Source organism: Sinocyclocheilus anshuiensis, unplaced genomic scaffold (assembly GCF_001515605.1).
Source record: "Sinocyclocheilus anshuiensis isolate Anshui unplaced genomic scaffold, SAMN03320099.WGS_v1.1 scaffold522, whole genome shotgun sequence".
NCBI classification, from domain to species: Eukaryota; Metazoa; Chordata; class Actinopteri; order Cypriniformes; family Cyprinidae; genus Sinocyclocheilus; species Sinocyclocheilus anshuiensis.
Genome location: NW_015544185.1, coordinates 1,728,929 through 1,751,586, shown reverse-complemented (window position 1 = coordinate 1,751,586; position 22,658 = coordinate 1,728,929). Strand labels below are relative to the sequence as shown.

The 22,658-nt window shown below is 34.6% G+C and overlaps 2 protein-coding genes across 2 annotated transcripts in view; one reads left to right on the top strand and one right to left on the bottom strand.

The window, feature by feature from the left end:
- Positions 1-727: 727 nt before the first annotated feature.
- On the top strand, positions 728-3,181 carry LOC107696476 (actin-binding Rho-activating protein-like). The gene is made up of 2 exons (XM_016496824.1): positions 728-1,405; positions 2,566-3,181. The coding sequence occupies exons 1-2, from the start codon at positions 827-829 to the stop codon at positions 3,001-3,003; spliced, it is 1,017 nt and encodes a 338-aa protein (XP_016352310.1). The 5' UTR covers positions 728-826; the 3' UTR covers positions 3,004-3,181.
- A 4,163-nt stretch (positions 3,182-7,344) lies between these two features.
- LOC107696477 (regulating synaptic membrane exocytosis protein 4-like) overlaps positions 7,345-22,658 on the bottom strand; it is a 30,257-nt gene continuing 14,943 nt past the window's right edge. The window contains exons 2-6 of the mRNA XM_016496825.1: positions 21,685-21,823; positions 13,176-13,288; positions 11,983-12,084; positions 11,541-11,680; positions 7,345-8,566 (exon numbers count right to left, since the gene is read on the bottom strand). Coding sequence (XP_016352311.1) covers positions 8,348-8,566; positions 11,541-11,680; positions 11,983-12,084; positions 13,176-13,288; positions 21,685-21,823 — 713 coding nt within the window. The 3' untranslated portion in view covers positions 7,345-8,347. The remainder of the gene's footprint in view (positions 8,567-11,540; positions 11,681-11,982; positions 12,085-13,175; positions 13,289-21,684; positions 21,824-22,658) is intronic.

Sequence of the window (22,658 nt, the reverse complement as noted above, 5' to 3'; positions counted from 1 at the left end):
TGGGAAATATTATATGGCTAGTTACATTTTATTATTTTAATTTAGCATAGCTGTGCGTGACCTTATCAGAACAGGTCTGCAGCCCATTTTTTGAGGTTGGCACACAACAGTTGCTTTACGCATTATCTCTGCAGTAACCTATTGCTTAATGGTTAGCCTTATGAAAATGTCTAGAAGATTAATACTCTAATAATCCTAATCACCATTTTATCAGCAAAGTTGTATAAATGAAACAGAAGGGATGTGCAAATCCAAGGCTCATCCTAAGTTTTACTTCAGCACGACTCCTGCTTAAAATAGCTTGGCTTGCGCTTTGAGAACAGGCCTGTGTATCAATCAACAGAAGCGCGCACATGCACAATTCAACACCCAGTCTGCAAAAATAGATCACCACACTGAGTTCTGGCACGTTGTACAAAAATATGCCATGGCAGTGGAGAAGCGCATGCATTTGTAGTCGTTTCATCAGGATCTATAGGCGTCCTTGAGCGGTTTTAGGGTTTGGTGAGATCATGGGTGCATCTAAAACAAGAGACGCAGTCAGGTGTGATGTCAGAAAAGTTTCTTGCATGGTTGCACGGATAGACAGAAGTGTTTTTGGTTGGTCATAACATGGCCACCTGTTATTCCACTGGGGAAATTCCATTAGCATGTTTGGGGTCACAGTGGACACCATGTGCATCCAGAGGAATATAACACCGCCCACCTCAGAGGACACTTCCTCTTTCCATTCATATAAAAGACCCTGGTGACCACCAGCAGCATCCAAACAGATCACAAACCTTAAGATTTGAACCTCACCAACCAGGAAAACACAATAAGAGCCATGAGTACAGCTGCCGTCCAGCAAAGCCGGCCTTTTAGCAGAGCCGTCAGAAAGATCAAGGTGGCTTCGACGGTGAACAGCCTCGCCAAAAGCTGGCAAAGCTGGGCGAACAAACACACCGACAAGCAAGACATGATCCCGAGCGGATGGATGCCCGACACCATCATTGAGGACACGAAAGAAAAGCAGAAGGAGAAGAGTGAGATGAAACTCTTGGTTACTCCTCGTGTGGTTTCGGTGAATAGCGAAGATGGTGCGGACGACCAGATCAAGATGGTGACCGTGACTAAAGCCATCACGCCAAAATGTAACGAATACGGAAAAGATCTAGTGAACATCATCAAGGAGAAGATCAACACCAATCAGCTAACATCAGAGGACACCAAAAACTTTCTTGGCAACGAATCTCCCACCAGGAGACGCTACTGTGGCGGGAAAGCAGGAACTTTGGTGAAGGTGCTGGGATCCCGAAGTAGCGGTTCAGATGCTGAGGACAGTGGTCTTGGGGAGGAAGCATCTCTGAGCGACAACAGTGATCAGAATGAGAGTGAACCGAAGAAACATGTCAACAGACAAAAGGTGTGTTTATCTGCAACTGAACTGACTATTCATTCAAGGCTTTAATAAAAAATAAAAAAATCTTTCAATTTATAGATTTTTTTTCCTATAAATAATAATGGCAAGCTGGGCTTTAGAGCCTTAGATCAAGTCAAAGTCCAACTGTATCATCACGGCCGCATTATGTTCCATCATAGACTCAGGCATGTTCTGCCGCAATGGAATATATGTAAATAAAAACAGTGATGGATCATTTTCATCTGACCTTCAAAAAGCAGCATGCTCACTCTCAACTTGATGAGTGAGATCCATCACAGCTGTGACACCATGGTATTTGTATATCACCAGCTTGCGTTTCACTGGACGCATTTGCACGGGTTCAGATGGCACCCATGAGAAATTAGTGCCCCTTGAAGACATCCTGAGAAATATTTAACAGTAATGCTCAGGCATGTCAGACAGACAGTAGTGTAATTTGACTGTCTGGTGACAAGCCAGGTTGTCTACACCTTAAACAAGATCTGAATAATATATTATTGCAAAAAAAAAAAAAAAAGATGTTTTAAAGTCAACATGAAATCCAAATTTGCAGTATTTACATTCCTAATAGACATTCCTAGTCTTATTGTGCATGTTAATCTAAAGAAAAAAATGTTGTCTTTTAAAGTGAATTCTTATTATTCTTACTATTTATTTTTATTATTATTATCATTATTAATACTACTACTACTACTAATGATTTAATAATAATAACCTCTGAAATCTTTTGTAGATGATGTCACCTAGGTCATGTTGAATAACATGAACTAAATTTCTTTCTTGTTGAATGCAGTAAAATCAAATAAATAAATAATTGCACAACTGCTGATAATAAAAAGAAATGATTAATTTTTATTATTATTTTCTGACTATAAAATCTTTGTATAAACTATATTTATAGATAAATATTTTATATTAATTCTAAAATATTTATTTATTTATTTGTTTATAAATTTCTGTATTGACTTTTGTACATGCAACAAAATCCACGAACCAAGCAAATTCATCTTTTCACCGTATATTACCTTATCTTATATTCTTATTATTATTCACCTTTCTTTTTTTGCATCTAATTCTTTAAAACATACACTTTGTGATGTGATTATGTGGTCCTGAATAACACATGAATCTTGTACTCTCAGATTAAAATAACCACGATGAACGACTTGAGGAGCACGTGGCAGCGGTTCGCTGAAGACCACATTGAAGGTCAGAAGCTCAACCCTTTCAGTGAAGAGTTTGACTATGAACATGCCATGGCTATTCGACTCCAAAAGGGCGACACGGGATACGGACGGCCCAAAGAGGGATCCAAAACTGCCCAACGTGCCGATCGGGCTCAAAAACACATCCACCGTGAGATGGAGGAGATGTGTTTTATCATACGCAACATGGGCCAGCGGGATAAAGAGGGATGTATCTATGTCACCTTCGGCCGTCTGTTTGACCGCTACGTTAAAATCTCCGATAAAGTTGTGGGAATTTTGTTGCGCTGTCGCAAACACAAGATGGTGGACTTTGAGGGCGAGATGCTCTGGAAGGGCCAGGATGATGACGTTATAATCACATTACTAGAATAATGTACCAGAAAGTTGCTAATGCTGCATTCAAGTCCTCCTGGGAAGTTTGTATTTATGAGTTGACAAGTCGTAATTACGACGTCAGGTGCGTTCAAGTCACTTTGGTCGGAACAAGATGGCGATTTAACTATTCTATATGAAATTCAAAACAAATTTTTTTACTCTACATCTACAAAATGATGAATAAAGAATGTGCATCATTGTGTTTTTGCTTTTTTCCTGTTTTTGTTCAATTTATGAAGGTGATGGAATTATTATAAATTATATGGTAATTATACAATAATATAATATTTTGTATATGTAGCTTATGTACTTTTATTGTACATGGCAAAAAAAAAAAAAGTAATTATCTTAATTTCAACAAATTTACCGTCAATACAGACGCTGCATATATATAGTCTTTGGCTGCATCCATTGCATCCGATGTGTTTTTCTCACTGACGCCCCAAACTCAGAAACTCAGGGCTTAAAGAAAATTCAGTTTCCCACTCGTAATAACGACTCGTAAATATGTTCTATCCGACATGACTTGAATGCACCATAAGTTGCAGTGTAAAAAAGTAACTAACTTATTTCTTTAACTTCATTTTTCACAGTATCTCAGCTCAAAATACTGTTGTTTTTGCACTAAAAACCTACTTTTTTCCGACAAGTAGGCTAGCGGTGTAGCATGTCAAAAAATTTTACGCAAAAGCTTTTTACACATTTGTGCAAATTCGAAAAATGATTGTTTTGATGCTTTTTGCACCAGATGAGTAGTTATAAACTACTTTCAACTTGAGTATAGTTAAACGACTTTAAGTTAGGTTCTAGATATCTAGTTTCAAATTAGCCCTCTATTTATAATTTTTTCTAGCAGGATGAAATGTTAGAACCTTGAGAACGTTCCAGAAAACTGCTGAACTTTCTGAGATGAAAATGTTCTCTTCTGTGTCCATTCTGGTGCATGACGTGTTCTGAAAGCGGATTTTTGTTTTAGTAGTGAGCAGCTTCATATTTGAGATGGTGAAAGGGTGACTCCTCACTCACAGTTTACACAAGGGAATATACGGATCTCGTGTTTGTCTCCTCACACATCAAACATCAGGCATCGTCTGAATGCTTTGCAGAGCAGCTTTGATGTCTAGACATGTTTTGCAAATCATCTCATGTTTCATGCTTGTAATTCAATGACAAATCAGTTTGGTCTTGTGAGAATATAGGAGTAGGGTCTGTTTTTTGTTTTTTTTTTTGCTTTGGTGCGATCATTATTTCCCATCTGAACATTTTGTTAATTTGCGTCTAGACATTTGCTGTTGTTTTAATGTTCAATGTTAATAACCTCTTTCAAAATGAAAGCATGATAGTCTTCTTACAGAAGGATTTGTTGTAAATAAAACAACAAATGTATTTATTTGATGTAGAATTATTTTCCTGTCAGTAAAGGATGCAATAAAACCACTTTTGTGTTACAGAAAATACAACATTGTCCTAATGAGAGGATGTCTCACTTTTTTTATTATTATTTGTATAATTATCCATCAATTATTTGATAAAATGTTTGATTTAGGCTTTAATATTTTTTCTTTTCTTTTTTTTTTTTTTTTTACATGTGTTTGTGTTGGGGCCAAATTTTTTATTGGTAGTAATATTAATATTAGTAATTTAATTATATTATGACAATATTATATAATTGTAATATTATTGTATTAAAAAAAAATTAATAATATAATATTACATTCTATTAATACTATATGTTACATGGTATATATTAATAATACATTTTAGAAATTATATAATATTTGTATATATTGATATAATATAGAAAACATGATTTATAAACTGTATACACTGAACAAAATTATAAACGCAACACTTTTGTTTTTGCCCCCATTTTTCATGAGCTGAACTCAAAGATCTATATATATATATATATATATATATATATATATATATTATATATCAGATTAATAAATACAATTATGTTTTTATATTATACATAATAATAAAGATTATTATTATTATTATTATTATTAATGTTTTTTTTTAATGCAAGAAGCTATATTCTAAAATATATGTGTGTGGGATGCATATGATGTGTATAAAAGCAATCTTTATTCTTTGTAGTTACATCAAACAGGGACAAAATTATTCATCTGTCTCTTTTTGTTAGTGGCAGTGGTTACACACATAGACACACACACACACACACACACACACACACACGCACAATAATAAAACTCAGCCATATCCCCCAAATACCAACATCCAGCTCAATTCCCAAATCAAGAGTGCTTGATCTAATTTTCCGTGATCTAACTCTTAAAAAGCCATTTCATCTCCTGATAAAGACTTGAGTGCAGCAGACAGACAGGCTAACTATAACACTCAATATCTGATTCTCTCTGCCATGCACAATAAGCTTAACGTTATATGTTAGTTGTCAAAGGTTATCAGATGGTTTCAGGGTAAATCTCCTCCTAAGCATTAGGCAATCATCAGCCAAAAATGTGTTTTGTAAATCAGAGTGAGCTATTTTATTCTGCATAACCATTTTCAGCAGAGTAACAATATACTAAATTGTGCATTAATCAACAGTGACATTATTTTACGAATTCAAATGTACATATAATGAATAGTAATAAGGTATTAAACAAGTATCTCCACAAAGAAAAATATCACAGCATCCAATTTTTAGGAATATGTTGATCATTTTGCCCTATCAACTTCAACATGTATAGTTGATATGGTAGATTAATTAGTTATAAAATTGTGTGGTGAAAAATGCGATGACAAAAGGCCATGACTATTTACCATATTAAAGTAACAGTAAATACAAAAAGAAAGAGAAAGACAGAAAACTACTAGAAATAAAAGCAGAATGACATTCTTGCATGCTCGTTTCTCCGCCATACAACTGGAATTGTGTTAAGACCTCTGGTTTACAAGTTAAGGCTTTACAAAAACTACTGTGGAATGGAGATATTTCATTTTAAATTCTATAAATCACATTCTTTCATACCATCTGGAGTGTATTTGGAGTTTAAAAGCAATTTTATATCCAATCCAGATTAAAAAATATCAGCAATAACATCATGCTGATGTAAACCGAGAACTGTTGCTTAGAGCCTAAAACCTTAATGCCAATATTGACATCCCAAATCAGACCTTGATGATTTATTGTTGTTTTGCCCACTAAGATGTCTATTTACAATAAACAGACCAAAAAAGATGTAGTTTCATATGTAGTTTTTCAGACACTGATTGACATTGATGTATATGAACAATGAAATGATGCTATATTAAATTCATGTATATTAATGTATATTAGTATATATCGTCTATAACATATATCTAGCCCATCAACACATGTTTGAAATGGCACTAAATTCTTGAGGATCTCAGACAAAACCAAGTATATATTGCTACATGGATGCAGAAGTTTCTAATGTAATGCAGAGACAATCTGGCTTTAATCCCTTTAACAAATAAAGTGAGCAAAAATATCATTTAGTTATTGCTTTTTAAGACAATAAACGTTAAAGTCTTCAAAAAGAATGTGGCAGTGCTTTATATGGCCTTTATAGCCTGATTATGTTGAGGGTATTTGAGGTACTTCTCAGAGAGGAATACATCTTTTAAAAAATCCTTTTGTCTAGTGGTAAATAGTGTATTTTCTTCACAAATAGTCATATATTTTATGCTGGACGTAAAAATTCTTGGCTATGCAGAATGCTGTTTTCTTCCCTTTCTGTGCTAGAGTGTAGAAATGGTTTGCTTTTCATCATTTCAGGATGTATGAAAACATTTGTATCAGTATTTATTAATCCCTGACGCTGATCTTGCATCAGGACGGCACACAGTACATCTCAGTGCGATGTAACAGTATTTTCGTTTGATCGTCCGCTGCTACATGTTTGCTCGACTGCCAGCGAAAACGCTCTATAATCCGGTATCAATCAATTCCATGCAAAATCTCATTAGATGGTGGCAAACTAAGATGCCTTTCATGTGTATGCTACTATCTAATGCTACAACCTTATCATTGCTACTAAAGATTCTGCATCCCGTAGTCACAAATAATATCATAATATAAAGAAGAAAATGAACTTTGGCTTATCCCAAACTAGCGGTTACTTATAAGAAAGACATTTAAGATTATAAAGTGCAAAACTAAATTATCTTTTAATAATTAGTAATAGACTCTTCAATATCGGCCATGGCGATTAATTTGACCAATATTTGACTTTTTTTTTTTTTTTTACAGAAGTGGTCATTCTGCCTACTGTTCGTTTTAAAAATCACAGCCTTATGAATGGAACAATTTTTCCTTTTTCAATATTTTTCTGAAAATGCGTTCATTTAAATTAATTCATTTCATGTACATGTCATCATAAAATTGTATTATATATGTATATATCATGTCTGTTTATGCCACTCTGCTCTCTAGATATTGGTTTCAGCTATTAAAATCTGCCGACCACTACTGTAGTTATAACTCTAAGTATATAATTTACTCACATTTATTTCATAATCACTATGTTACTTCAGCATCTTGCATCCATTTTAATTTTCCCATATAATATTAGTGGGGGAAAACGTACAATGACATTAAAAATTCCTCATCTGGAATATGTCACCATTCGGGAAAAGATTGTGGAAAATTAGTCTTTTTAAATATGTGTCTGCTTAGACTACTGATTCATAACGCCTGTAGTCACTGAATATAGACACTAACCACAAATAAAGCCACTCGCTGGCAGCATTGGCACTGTTCAGTAATGAGAAAGACGAAACGGAAGAGACACAAACAGATAAAGATCCGTGTGCAAACGAAATCATGAACTACAAACATCGACTCTTTTCAAACTACACACATTGAATCTTTTTAAGACATATATCTATTCTTGTATTGTTAATTACACAAGAAAATGAATGCAAACCCGCACTTTTATTACTGATACATTCTTCTCTCTATTGTATGTCATATTGCACGAACCCATCTGTTTCATCCAATCCGTTGCAGCACCCACTGTGACGACTGCACAAACATTTACCTGCGTTCTGGAAATCAGCTCTAAATTGAGGATGTTTCCTCATACAGACCATCACAAGCTAATGTGTTGAAAGCTAAAATAAAGCCCAGACGTCTGATCTGCATTCTTTGCCTTTTTCTCAGAGGCTGAAAAAGAGCATTTCCTCTCTGGTCAATTCTGGAATATTGCAGAAAGGTCATTTGTTCCGAAGAAATTCTAGAGCATTCCAGAGGTTTCAGGTGCCGCAGTCATGCACAACCAGCACTCTTAGGATCGGGGGGCTGTGAGAGCCCTTCCAGAGAAAAATAAATCTAGTGGAGTTGTTAGTCTTATGAGCGTTCACAGCACGGCCCGACGGTGCTCTCCAGAGAGAGCTGTGAGGAGTGGCGGATCAGCGGCGCCATTGTGGGGTCCACCATAGAAGAGGTGGGGAAAAGCTTGTACCAGCCAATCACCATGTTTGTCAAATCCAGCTCCTCCAATAGGATGCGGGCCACGCCCATGAAGCATTTACGATCCATCCGGCCATAGTTTCCCCAAACGATGACCTGTTCATGAGAAATGGAAGTATTATTTTATCATAAGGAACAATGAAAAGTACTTTTGACTATAATATTCTAAATTTTTTAATGTGTATATAATCCTCGTAGTTCATTTCAGAATTCTCAAATTTTTTTTATACCATAATCCATGGTCATTTTTTGTTAATTCCATCATTCTGGGTGAATAAAGAAAGAAAATAAAGCTTATTTTAGAAGCGTTAAGTGTCACGTGTCATTCAGTTTGGACTTGAGTCATTGAGTTAATTATGTCATTTTGTTCAGGTGTGTGTAGTTAATTATCCTTCGTTGGTTCCGTAGTGTTCAGTTCTAGTTTGTCCGGTCTTGTCTGCGTTTATGCTACCCCGTCCCTGCGTCTCAATGTTCATACTATCCATCCTAAATAGTATGTGAGATTAGAATAAGTGTGTCCCAAAGCATAGTATGTTGAAAAGAGTATGCCAAAAGTCCCCGGATGGTCTACTATTTCAGGTCGATTTTTGAAGTGTGGATCCGTGCACACTCTAATGGCTAAAATTGGCCACAATCCATTGCGCTTTGACGAAGGATTCGGTCAAGAACTACAAACACGAATAAAACGAGTTAGAAAAACTACAAACGTGGCGGATGCGCGCGATCGACGGTTACGTAGAGAGGTTTACAAAAAGAGGCAAAAGGGTCTGGCTGCAGCTTGGCGCTTGCACTCTCAGAGAATTTGATCTTTTAATTGCACTTAATGTATCTTAATACATTACGCCATGTTAAGTGTTTATGTTTTTCTACAGTAGGAAAACGCTTAACAAGAGACTTTGCGCATTGCGTTCTTATTCTGCTGTTCTGTGGCCACGGATTTGCGGGTCTTGTCTTTTTCTTGCAGGACCCTGTATGTTATAGTACTAAATTAGTTTTAATCATTAAATCACCACAGCGTCTTGTCTCCATTGGCAACACGCACGATTTGTGTCGATTGCAAGTGACGTCGCAGGTATCGGAGAGTGCAAGTGGCGATTGCAAGTGACTTCGTAATTTAGTTTCTTTTGTCTTGTCTTCACCACCTGGCTATACTGTTGTAAAATGTTGAGAGATTCAAACAAAAAGTAATCAATAAATAGAACAAAATAAAAAATAAAAAAGACTGCAAGTGACGTCGCTAGCGGAAGTGCAAGTGTCTGAGAGTGCAAGCCTGAGAATGCAAGTCTGAGAGTGCAAGCGCCAAGCTGCAGCCAGACCCTTCTCAAAAGGGGTTCGAGTTACTAATAATCAACATTTAACCTGGTAAAAAAAAATATTTATTTATTGTTATCCGTATTATATTTCATCTGCAACAGCAATGTGAACTTTTATAAACATCCATTTGGTCGTTAACTTTTAAATGCATCATTATGCAGAAAATATGAGCAGAGTTCTTCGCATAAAAGGCCCGCGACTAGCAGATCAATGTGCTGCTACTTTTCTCTCCAGTACGGTAGTAAGTTAAATGAAATACAATGTGGAGGATAAACTGCGACAAGATGATTGACAGGCCAGTTTGACAAGGTGCGTGTAACAGGTGCGACAGAGACGCAGTTGTGTGACGTGATAATATGTCCCAAAGCTTGCCTACTCTTCTACTACACACTCAAAAGTGTGTACTTTTTCTTCACCAAAAGAGTACATACTTTAAGGGCGTAGTATAAGTAGGCACATTGAGACGCAGCCCGTGTGTTGAATTAAAGACTTTATAAACCTTCTTCTTCGTCTTCGTGTGTTTAATACAGTGTAGCTGTGACATTAAGGGAGCTTATTTAGGTTTTTTTTTTTTGAAAACTCTTTAAATCCAGCACAAATCCAGATGCTGATTAAATCAACAAATTCTTTCATGGTACATAATTCTTTTAAAATTAAAAGAGTACATCATATTTTTTCTGCATTAAAGTAATAGAAATTCAATGTTTTTGCATTGCAGTCAAGAGAATTGGGGGAAAATGTGCTTTATTGTCATGAAAATAATGTTACAATGCAAAAGATCCTTAAATAGCTACATTTTCTTTAAGCAAATCAAATTCCTCTCTCTGTTTTTATTTACGTAATATGACGTGGACATGTTCTTGACAGCTTTTGTGCGATTCATCCATCTTGCAGCACAAACTGAATAACTTGAATTTCCAAATATGATAATGAACGTGTGCAAATTTTGAAGAATAATTTATCTTAGAACAATCTAAAAGTTCCCTTAGATTACATAATAATGACAGATGTTTGGATGGAGGACGCCGTAAACCAGTGAATAAACATGCAAATGATGTTTTTCCCACCACCCGATGTTCCTGAACATCCTGCAGTCTGTTCTAACCTTTAATGTTTGTTGTGACAGACTTTCATAAATGTTGTCCTTAGAAAAATGTCTAATTCAGAGAGATATGAAATGTTTCCCCCTATTCCTTCACCGCTGCTAAAAATAAAGTGTTCACTGCATTGCTGTTTCTTCGCCAGTTCTCTCTGCAGTGGAACTAAATGATGGAGGGAATGCATAAGAAATGATCATGCACTGATATCACGTCACCTACAGGGAAATTACACCAAATTGGAAAAGACTTGGGTAAACTTTGCTGTAAATTAGAGCCTATTTTCTTTGTCATTTAAATAGCCAACTAGACAGATGCATTTGAAGTGCTTGACACCTTACTGTTAAGTGCATCAGGAAATTCAAGTATGATGCAGTTTTATAAGGCAAGCAACACTATTTCTATTGCTCATACTTAGCCTTTGAGATTTAAACCACCCCTAATGCTAAATATTAAAGTACTTGGACATTTTTTTGCTTGGTGGACAATAAAATGTAAGGCATTTCTAACAACCAAATTAGCAAGAGAAACCACCCAGAACTTCTTTGCAACCGCACAGCAATGTGTAAAACTCCATCTGATGGACCATAGCCTCATTGCAGCGAGTTTTGCACAAGTAACCCTAATTTTCTTCAGAAAAGGTAAAAAATCAAGTTTACCTGTACAACCTTTCCCTGCGGGCTCTCTGAAAAAACAAGGACTTGATTGTAAAGGGGATCTAACGATTTCCGGACGGACTTCGTCTTCTTTTTGGCAATGCAGATGCCGTTTTCCAGAAGGTAGACTTTAATGTAGGCCGCTGAAAGGGAAGAGGAAACAAAAAATATAATAATTCAAATGGCGTCCTTGAAATACACTAGATATTGAAAATAACTTTGAAGAGCCACCGATTTAGACGTCTCTTTTCAATTTCCTCTCTTTTTTCAAAACACACACACACACTTTTGGATCATGAATATTCAGATAAGAATAGGAAAACAATCTAAGAGAAACTTGTGTATTTGAGAACCAGTCTATAAACATCTGTAGTCAGTTTTGTGCTCTGGCTAAATGAATCTATTCGCTCTATCAGGCTCATCCCTCTGTCTGATGAAGAATCACCTGGAGGGCCCTTAGATCCAGGCTTCATGATGAGTCCTCGAGCCTGAATGATCTCCACCTCCAGCTGTCCGTTCCTCTCCATCAGACCGATCTCAACATCTCCTGCAAACATCAGTATGCACGTTAACGAGTGTCAAGTGATGTGGGTGAGTGACATTATTTCGTCCTTTTTCAACAGCGTTGTGTTGATTTGAGCTATTTTAATATTTTTGTAACAAGGTTTCCTTTGTTAACATTAGATAACTACATTAGTTACCATGAACTAACAATGAAAAACTAATAACGATGTATTTACTAATACATTATTGAAATCAAATGTTGTATCTGTTAATATTATTTAATGGACCTGAGATAACATTAACTATAAATTAATAGTTCTATTTTTATTAACTAACGTTAACAAAGAATAAATACTGTAACAAATGTATTGTTCATTGTTAGTTAATGTTATTAAATGCATTAACTAATGTTAACTAATAAGAACTTATTGTGAAGTGTTAACAGTATTTTAATTACAATGCCTGTATTTACACTACAAAAAAATCGGTGTCTTATTTAATGTTATTTTATTGATTATAAACTGATAGTTTGAGTCCTGGATGCTCATTGGTCACTAAACAGCCACCATATAAACATGTTCTGTTATTGTTTATATCTCAGGGACTATATCTTTCATATTACAGAAACATACTCCAACAACATTCGAGAATTAAATAAGTATTGGTAAGCTTTTCTTGAAATTACATTCTGCACAATTTGTTGTTTCATTAACCTATATTTCAGATTTTGCTTCTTTAATTATATCAGTGATTCAGGCTTTTGAAAATTATTTTTTCATTATCATTTTTGGAAGCATCAAAATAGAAGCACATCTCTTCTCACGCATACTAATTTCTATTTTATTGAATATTTTGTCATACAAACAACCTTTTGACAAGCAGCTCTGACAATTACCAACCAGTTATTGTGCATATAAAAAGATGTCGATTTCTGCCTAATCTCCATCACTTTAGTTACATATACACATCTAAAAAGATAATGCATGATTTGAATGATCATTTGACACAATAAAATACAAAAATGTGTATTTTTATATGGCTAACTTTTATTTGCATGAAAAAGAGTTCACTTGTACTACATTACGATGTGAGACAGCATTAACTGTTTGATGTATATACTGTAAGTGCACTCACCCACTGAAGTTGTGGCTAGTGTCTGTCTGCCCACAAACTGAGCAGGTCCCATCCCATCCAGAAAGTCACTAAACTGGGCGTCTGATGCTAAACACATTCCACTGTAGTTCAGACTAAAGGGAAGAAAACAGGGCAGTGTTACTGTGAAAGTTTGCATTGATTTTATTCATGAGTGCTCTATTTTGTCCGCCACATATTTTGCTGGATAGAATATATATAATGCTTCATTAAAATAATGATCAGAACATTTTGTGTGCACTGAGTTTATTTCCAATCAATTTGTTTATTTCATATTCAGCTCACCGTCTCTAGCTTTCAGGATTCGACAAACTCTTTTATTTTGCAGATTGATGTTGCTATGTGTGTTGCTTGTGATGGCTTTGAAGATTCACATTAGATGAGCATGTATGATGGACATTACAAGTTTTCCTTTATTCTGCGATGGCTGAACTGATAACAGCTTAGCTCTGTGATGGGACGGGATCGATGGGTGGAAGGCACTTCTCTTTTATGTAATGAAGATAGACAGCCTTTAAGCCTAACAGTGAAGCTCTGCTTTGATAGTGCCGAGTGCTCTGCTGGAGCAAAGCCAGCGCACACGCATATAATCACACTGCTTTCCTGTTCCTATAGGCAGATTTGAGATGTATGCGGCCAAAAATTCATTACTTCAGTATATGTGTTTCTAGGAGATGTCATATTCAGCCTCACAACCTTTTGAAACAGGAGGTCTGGCCTTTATCTAATAGCACAACAGTGACTGCCCACTTTTTCATCAGCCTTCCAAAATTATTCTTCAGATTTATTTTCTCTCCCTAAAACATCTTCGATAAAGAATTCTAAGCCTTAAGCTAAGCCAGGGGTAGGCAAGTTCGGTCCAGGACTGCGGCTCTCTAGGACCGAACTTGCCTACCCCTGAGCTAAACCAACAAGCTCCAATTCTATTCGCAAAATTATAAACAATATTTAAAGCAAAAAGACAAAGGTAGCCTACATGACTAATGTACACTTGATGTATTTTATGATTAAATAAACTAATTACTTAAGAACCACTGATTTTAATGTATACCATTGATTTTAATGTATACTGTCACAGTGTTACATATTAGCCTATAAAATATATTTTGACAGTTTATATAAAATAACTTAAAATAGGTCCTATATATAAAACATTAAACATTAAATATACATTAAAATAGGTCCTATATATAAGTAATATAATTAAATTTAATAGTATAATGCATTTTTAAGTATTCCTAATTAATTATATTAATCTATGCCATTATATTATATTATATTTTGAAGTAAAATAGCTATTTACCTGCTTGTCTCACTTATGAAGTAATGCTCCATTAGCAACGTCTTATTTTTCTTTTTATACATGATATCTTTTTTTAATCTTAAGGAAGATCCTCTTAAGGAAATTGATGTAATTTCAGCTATCTACACAGGTGAAGAATCCCATATTGCTTATCATAGCTTTTTCACATTTTTATTAGCAAACAGAAAGCAGCCACTTGTGCTCGGATGAGATTAATTAGGTCTAATTTTTTGTAACAAGATCCATTTTAGATACAGAAACAGATGGTGGTGGCAAAAAGTGTGTTTTCCTTCTGCAAGCAAAAAAAGAAAAAGAATCAAAGATGGCAAAAGGGTGCTTGTTTGAGCAAACGTAACCACTCCGACGTAAGGTGTTTTTACATCCTGTGTGAAGATGTAAAAGTTGAAATGAGGCAGATCTTGTTTTTAAAAGACATGCTACTCATTTTTACTTCTTTTCCTCTAACTGAGCAGGTTGATTCCCCTGAAACATTTTAAATTTTATTTGAGCATCCCGGCCAGTCTAATACAGCAACATTGGCTGAACGAATGGCATGAGCTTGTTATTATTTGTTTTGACCGACCAATTGCAGATGGGGTGAGTAATAAGGAAACCTGTTCGAAAATAGTCATTATTTTTGCCTTTCTGCACAAAAATTACAAATTTCTTCTTTAATAATATATTTTTTAAATGTATAGGCGCTCCTATATCACTGTCCTTCTCCTCCTTCAGTCCTCCTTTCAAACCTATCTCTCCCTCCTTTCTCCATTCCCATTCCTCTGTGTTTGTTCTCAGTAATCCTCCATACTAATGTGGACGGATTCATAATGAATTTTCTTTCTGCAGTTTGACCTCGATTCCCTCCAGCGCCCCTCCACCCACGGTCCTGGTTCTGTCTCTTTCGCTTGCAGTCTCCGCACAGGTCTATTTTTAAAATGCTTTTGGGAGGGTCCAGACAATCCTGATGCCTAATACTCAGACTGGGCATCCCAAGAGATGCCATTTTCATCGCCTCCTCGTTCTTTTGCTCATTTTTCACTCCATCCTGTCTCTTTGGCCCAAGTCAATATCTAGTTCATCATTTAGTCTCTCGTCTGGTGTCTCTATCTGCTTGTCTCTCTGTTCTTGAAGGAATCGTCATCATTTACACCCCTTGGTTTTGTTTCCTTTTGGAATACAAAGGGAGAATTGTCACACAGTCGATATAACCACATCACGACAGAAGAATCAGAAAAGTGGTCCATACAACTTATTTGTGTCTTTTCAAAAATCTCCAATTAAAATCTGAACAAATAATTTTACTTTATACACAAAACTGCCTAAGATATTAAGATATTAAGTACCTTTAAAGGGGTCATATGATGCTGCTAAAAAGAACATTATTTTGTGTATTTACATAAATGTGTTTATGCGGTTTAAAGTAAAAAAAACACTACAAACGAGGCATTTGTTGCATCCAGTGGGGACATAATTACTGATTATAACGACTTATACTGTCTTTTTACGCATTGCGTTGCATTGCATTGCAACGCGCCGCGCCGCATAAACATAAAACTCTGTCTGCATTTGTGATCACAGAAATGACAAACAACAAGTGCTACTCTACTGCCCAAAACTCGCGTTTATAAAGAATATCTCTTTGGATTTGAGACTTTAGTCTTTGCAACTTTACAGATCTTCTTTATGCACCAAGAGCTTGTAACACTCCAAAGAGAAAGGAAAAATTTAAATCGCATCATATGACCCCTTTAAAACAAGTTTTTTTCACATGATTTGAATAACAATGTTGAAAAGAAGCCTTAATATTCCATGCAGTGTTGCATCTTTAGTAAATTTAGCTTGTTTTGTATATTTCTAGATATACAGAACACTACAATAAGATTTTATTTTATCTAAGAAATTAATACTTTTATTTAGCAAGGGTGCATTAAAATGATCAAAAATGACAGTAAAGTCATTTATAAAGTTAAAAAAAGGTAATGTTTTTTAAACATTTTTCATAGTAATCCTGAAAAAATATGTATATTAAATATTAAAATAGAAAAAAGTAATTTTAAATTGTAATTAATAATAATATTACTGTTTTTATTGTATTTTCAATTCAAACATCTTACTGACATTAACCGTTTCAATGATAGGGTATTTACTGGAAAATGAGAGGACCAATATTTGTTTCTTCAAAACATCTCCATTTGTGTTCCACCGAAGAAAGCTTGGGTTGGGTTTGGGTTTGAGGGTGAGTACATGATGACAGAACGTTCATTTTTGGACAAACTATTCCTTTCACCCTCTTCCTCTCTTGCATGTGACATTTCATCATTCTATCTGGCAAAACAGAGCGTCATTATTAGTCACTGGCCCCTGCGTGCACTGGCGTCAGCAGCAGTCATCAGTAAACACACATGCATTACTACAAACGCTTCGGAGAGTGACAAATACACCTATCTCTGCTCCACATATTACACGCCACATTCTTGATGTCACTAGAATAAACATTTGTCTGTGTTATGTGTTAATCATGGCGTCTCAGCGCACTGCTCTCAATTGCTTTATATATCACTGTCTCTGTGCTGCTCTTCTGGCGCTCTGGTATTCTTTGCATGCAAACTTTTTTAGACAGATGCTCCGTTCCTGCATGCAAGTACAGGAGTTATTGTTTTCTGGAGAAAAAGTGAAAGGTGTGTGGGAAGTGTTTATACATCTGAAATAGAGTGCAGACTTATTTTTAAATGTGGTGGAGACACATTATTTGAGTGTCAGTGAGATCAGTTCAGAGGTCAGTTATAGTATAGTATAGTATAGTATAGTTTTATCAATATTTTGAATTACTTTTTATATATGTTCTATTTTCTTTTCTTTTTTTTAAGTAAAGTTTTAATAATTTTGTTGTGTGTTTTTGTCTTTTTTATTAGTTTTTGTTGTTTTTAAATATGTCTATATAGTTTTTATTCATTTTTATTTTATGTTACTCTATCAAGTTCAGCAGTGAAAATGAGAGATGTTGTCTCGGCAGCTAGCTGAAATAAATTAGTTTAAGGGTTTGTATATTTAATTTGATTTATATATTTAATTTGAAGCAATGAAAAAACTTTTTATGGTTTTAATTTTAGTTAACTATAATAACCCTAAATGAAGACGATCTGTTGTTTAATTATATTTATATCTCTCAATTTAGTTAGACTTTTAACCTACAATTTGAGAATTTATTGAATATAGATCTCAACATCACAGTCTTAATTTTCTACAGAGGCCCCAAAAAGTATTTGAACACTTAAAAATGTATGAATTTCATTGCATATGAAATGGCATTGCTTTTAAAGAAGGATATAACATGCACATTTCACAAAAAAAGAAGTTTATTCATAATTAAGTATTTGGACACTTCTTGGATGTCAAATGTCAAACCCATGGTTATTTTTTTGCTGTGTGAACTTGAGGGCATTCACTTTTGCACTCATATTTCATTCTATGCATTTCAGTTTAGCTTACAAAAATGTATCAAATATGATTTTTATTTAGGACATCTAATATGATTATATTTTTGGTCCATGCACCATGAGCAGTTTTGCTTTTGGAGTTATAATTAGGGCATTAGATCGGTGCTTGCCGCTTTCTAGTGCATCTTGACAGGTCCATTACATAAATGTCACTAAAGTGACCTCTTTTGCACTTCTTGCTCCCCAAATAAGACATTTTTACTGACAAAAGTGGGAGTTGTTCAGGTCAGACATGCAAGAGATTCAGATCTTTGTAAGTGTAACTGAAAACGTGCATCAGTCTTTAATGTAGATTCATACTATTTGTGTTTTAATAAAGCAAAAGCACCTATAAAACAACTAAAAAACATTCTATAGCTGTTTAACAACTGCAGCAAGATGATGCTCGCAATTTCTTTGAGTCAACAGACTATAAGTTCAATTTAAATGTAAGGTTTTGCAGTAGAAACTAAAGAAATTTGTACTTTTTAAAATATTTTAATAATAATTGGTGTAATGTTCAGTAAAGTTCTCATTTTTATTCTTTATACATATACTCTTCATAATGTTTTACAACTTTTTATACAATGCTTAGTTTAATGTTTTAATAATGCTCCTTGTAATGTTTTGTAAAGCTTTTTTTTTTAAGTTGTAATGTTTTATACATTTTTATATACTGTTTCATAACATTTAAAGTATTTAAAGGCAAAAAGCCCAAATTTATCTTGCATAAAAGGCAAGTTACACACAATGGAAACCGATAAAAATAAACACTAGATACTGAATAAATATTACAGAAACTTCTGTAGAAGTTTCCATCACGGTTGTAAATCCCAGACTGACAGTGAGTGTTTATGTAAAATATGTTTTACTCTGTTACGTATTCATGAGATGCATAAGATGCTATGTAATATGGTGAAATATCCTCAGTGGTGGCAGCCAAAACTGTAATTCCCATGCTCCATAAACTGCGCAGTAATCCCGCTGAACTGGGCTGGATTTTACTCCCATGATGGGGCTGCACAGGAAGAGCATCCAACTACATTACGTAAGGTTTGTGGGGAGTTTTTGTCTGTTTGTGAATTTCTAATGGAGCTCTGGGTATTGGACAAAGAGTTTGAGGGGAAATTTATGCAGAATAGACCGTCAGTTGAGCACAACATATCGTTATAGTTATGTAACTGAACATATTGTTTTGAAGTGAACTGTCTGCAAGCGCATTTCAGAAGTTTTTGTCATTAATGAGTGGTTCTTATTTTAATGGTTTTGCCTGAAAAATCTTCATGAATCTATTTAAAGTTTATATCATCTTTCTATTTAGCTTTTGGCAACTGCAAAGTGTCTCAATATGTTTTGTCTTCATTTTGAACCAAATATATATTGTTCATTTTATCATGTTTTGTATGAAAAGTGTACTTGTGCAATCTTTCTTTAAATATTAGATATTTTATTATCTATTGGGTAACACTTTACAATAAGGTTCCATTAATTAATGTTAGTTAACGTATTAACTAACATGAACGAAAAATGAACAATACATTTATTACAGTATTTATTCATCTTTGTTAATGCTAGTTAATGAAAAGACAGTTGTTCATTGTTAGTTCATGTTAATTCACAGAGCATTAACTAATGTTAACAAGTACAACTTTTGATTTTAATAACGCATTAGTAAATGTTGAAATTAACATTAACTAAGATTAATAAATGCTGTAGAAGTATTGTTCATTCTTAGTTCATGTTAACTAAAGTAGTTAACTAATGACAACTAATGAACCTTACTGTAAAGTGTTACCAGTAATGGTTGATAATTCAGTTAAAATATTAGTTTGTTCAATGAACAAAAAGAGCATTATTAAAATTTTATTTAAATTAAATATTACTTCAACTTAAAACTAATTGAAAATGAGAACTGTTGACTTGGCAACTAGCTGAAATAAAATAAGTGTGTTTTTTTTTATATATGTTAAGTTTTTTTTTTCATATGTTATATGCTATTTTCAAGTAACAGGAATGTTTTTTTTTTTATGGTTTTAGTTTTAGATAATGATAATAGCCCTGGTTCAAACTAGCCCAAACCAGCAAATATCTTCTCCATTTATATATCCAAACTTGTGCAAAACTTTCTGGCACATTGGAATTGAAGTTAAACAGCTTTTGTCCTCCACAGAGCTAAAATAAGACTTGCGGCTTTGATGTGACACTCCAGACAAAGTCCAGATCTGAAGTGAGTTTACAGTTCATCTACACAGAAGGTCTGAACTCTGGATTTCATTCAGAAATGGAGCCGGCAGAGAAAAGGTTTATTACTGAGAAGAGGGGTTTATATTGTTGGTTATGTAACTTATAGGGATACCTCAAACACTTTGTATTTATTGCTCGATATAAGATATAAGCTCCTGAGAGTTACTGGATGAACATCCCTGTTTCTAGAGAAATGTAAGGCAATAACACATGCAATGTCCCAAACCAATAAAACAGGAATGTGAGATCTGTGATTCCTATATAACAGTGTTATTCACAACAAAGGGTATTTAAGTAGATTCCAGATTTTAATTATGTTTTGTTATACTGATAATAACGAAACTGATTTTTAAAAATAAAAATACTAAGACTGTCAAAAGATAGAAAAAATATGTCTTGTTTTTTGTAGATTTGTTGGAAAGGAAGAAAAAGAAAAGGGAAGATTTGTCTGGATGAAACTTGTAGCTGAATATATCCAAAGGCTGTGTGATTTCTGAAGCTCTTTTCTCATCTCACCTGCACTTTTCCACAATGTCATGCAACACTCTTTCCTATATTTATCCCATCAAATGCATCACCTGATCAAACTGATAACAAACTAAATGTGGTTGCAAAATAACAGATTCTATATTTGGAAGCAGTCTGTTTTTTACTTTCGGTATTGATTGTTGCAGTTTTAAAGTGAGTCATCATTGTGATGATGGCTATTTTTTATAATATTAGTGAATGGGTGCCGTCAGAATGAGAGTCCAAACATCTGATAAAAACATCACAATAATCCACAAGTAATCCACACCACTCCAGACCATAAATTAACATTTTATGGTGTGAAAAGCTTTGTGTTTGTAAGAAACAAATCCATTAAGATGTTTTTAACTTCAAACCATCACTTCCAGCTAAAATACGAGTCCATAATATCCATAATATTGCTTTCTCTAGTGAAAAAGTCGTCTCATCTGAATCAGGAGAGAAATATACACAGATCAAGCACAGTTTACAATGCAAAACAGTTCTAAACTATTATGTGGACAACTGGGGATGAACTTTTCACCGGAAAAATTTTCACCATAATTTTCAAGCGTTATTATGGATTATGGATTTAGAAGTCAGAAGCGACAGTTTAATGTTAAAGACGTCTTAATGATAGATTAGTTTCTTACAAACATGCAGCTTTTTGCTTCACAAGAAGTCAATTGATGGACTGGAGTCGTTTGGATTACTTGTGTATTATTGTGATGTTTTTTTATCAGCTGTTTGGACTCTCATTCTGACGGCACCCATTCACTGCAGAGGATCCATTTGTGAGCAAGTGATGTAATGATACATTTCTCCAAATCTGAAGAAACAAACACATCTACATTTCGGATGGCCTGAGGGTGAGTAATTTTCAGCAAATTTTCATTTTTGTGTGAACTATTTCTTTAAAAGAAATGTAGTATTTTGAGAAGTCCTGATTTATAATACTCACTTTCCCTCCGAGCCATAGCTGTTCATGCTGTCCTCGATGGACTCGTGGCTCGCCTGCCGGACCGTACGGCTGGGCATCTCTACGGCCAGCCCTGTCTCTGTACTCCTCTGAATGCCCTTTAACCTGCGGCCCTCTGGGTCTGAAACAAAGAAAGAAAGGTAAGTTCACCAAACCAACTCATTTAGATGATTTACTATGAATTTTTAGCTTGTTGCTATGTGGTTCTTATTGGAGCCAAGTCTCTGATTTTAGTCACTCCTTCAGTGTAATTTTGTGGGAATTTTTACTGTCCAGCACATAAAAATTGTGTTTCATGATCACACATCTCTTCATAGGTCGCATGATTTAAGATATCATTCATGTGTGTAGCACAAACTTTGTGGGACAAGTTATTGTGAAATATCCATGTTATTCTTGTATATCTGTCTGAGCGGCAAGGCACTGGAAAAAGCAAGTTATATCAAATCCTCTCCATATCAGACTGAATAAAAATGTTGTGATAACGTTGCCGCCAGGTAGAGGACTGGTTGTATTAAAAATAAATCCTTTGAAAAATATAATCTTCTTGTATAATTCAAGTATGTAGTGGTGCCTTATTGAACTCTGAAGGCTTAGAGATCAGATTCACAAAGCCTGGACTTTTCCTAGTAAAGGTGAAGGGGATCAGCCGCAGACTGATCGCTTTACAAGCCCATGACCTCATGAATATATTCCTATTCAGAGAATGACTTTCAGAGTCATTTCAAAGCTGGATGTCATCTCATAATGGTTTTGTTACTTATTTTTGCATGCCGTTTATATAAATCAACATAAAACAATGTTCACAACCAATTTTACTTTCTTTCTAAGAGGAAAATATACTGTATATATTTACTACCATTCAAATGTTTGGGGTCGATAGGATTTTTAAAATCTTAGATAGGATAAGATTATTTTTATAGAGGTCTCTATGCTCACCAAGGCTACAGTTATTT

Coding starts and splice junctions, on each gene's coding strand:
- LOC107696476 (XM_016496824.1), top strand. CDS start 827: ATGAGTACAGCTGCCGTCCAGCAAAGCCGGCCTTTTAGCAGAGCCGTC. Junction 1,406..2,565: donor AACATGTCAACAGACAAAAG/GTGTGTTTATCT, acceptor TTGTACTCTCAG/ATTAAAATAACCACGATGAA.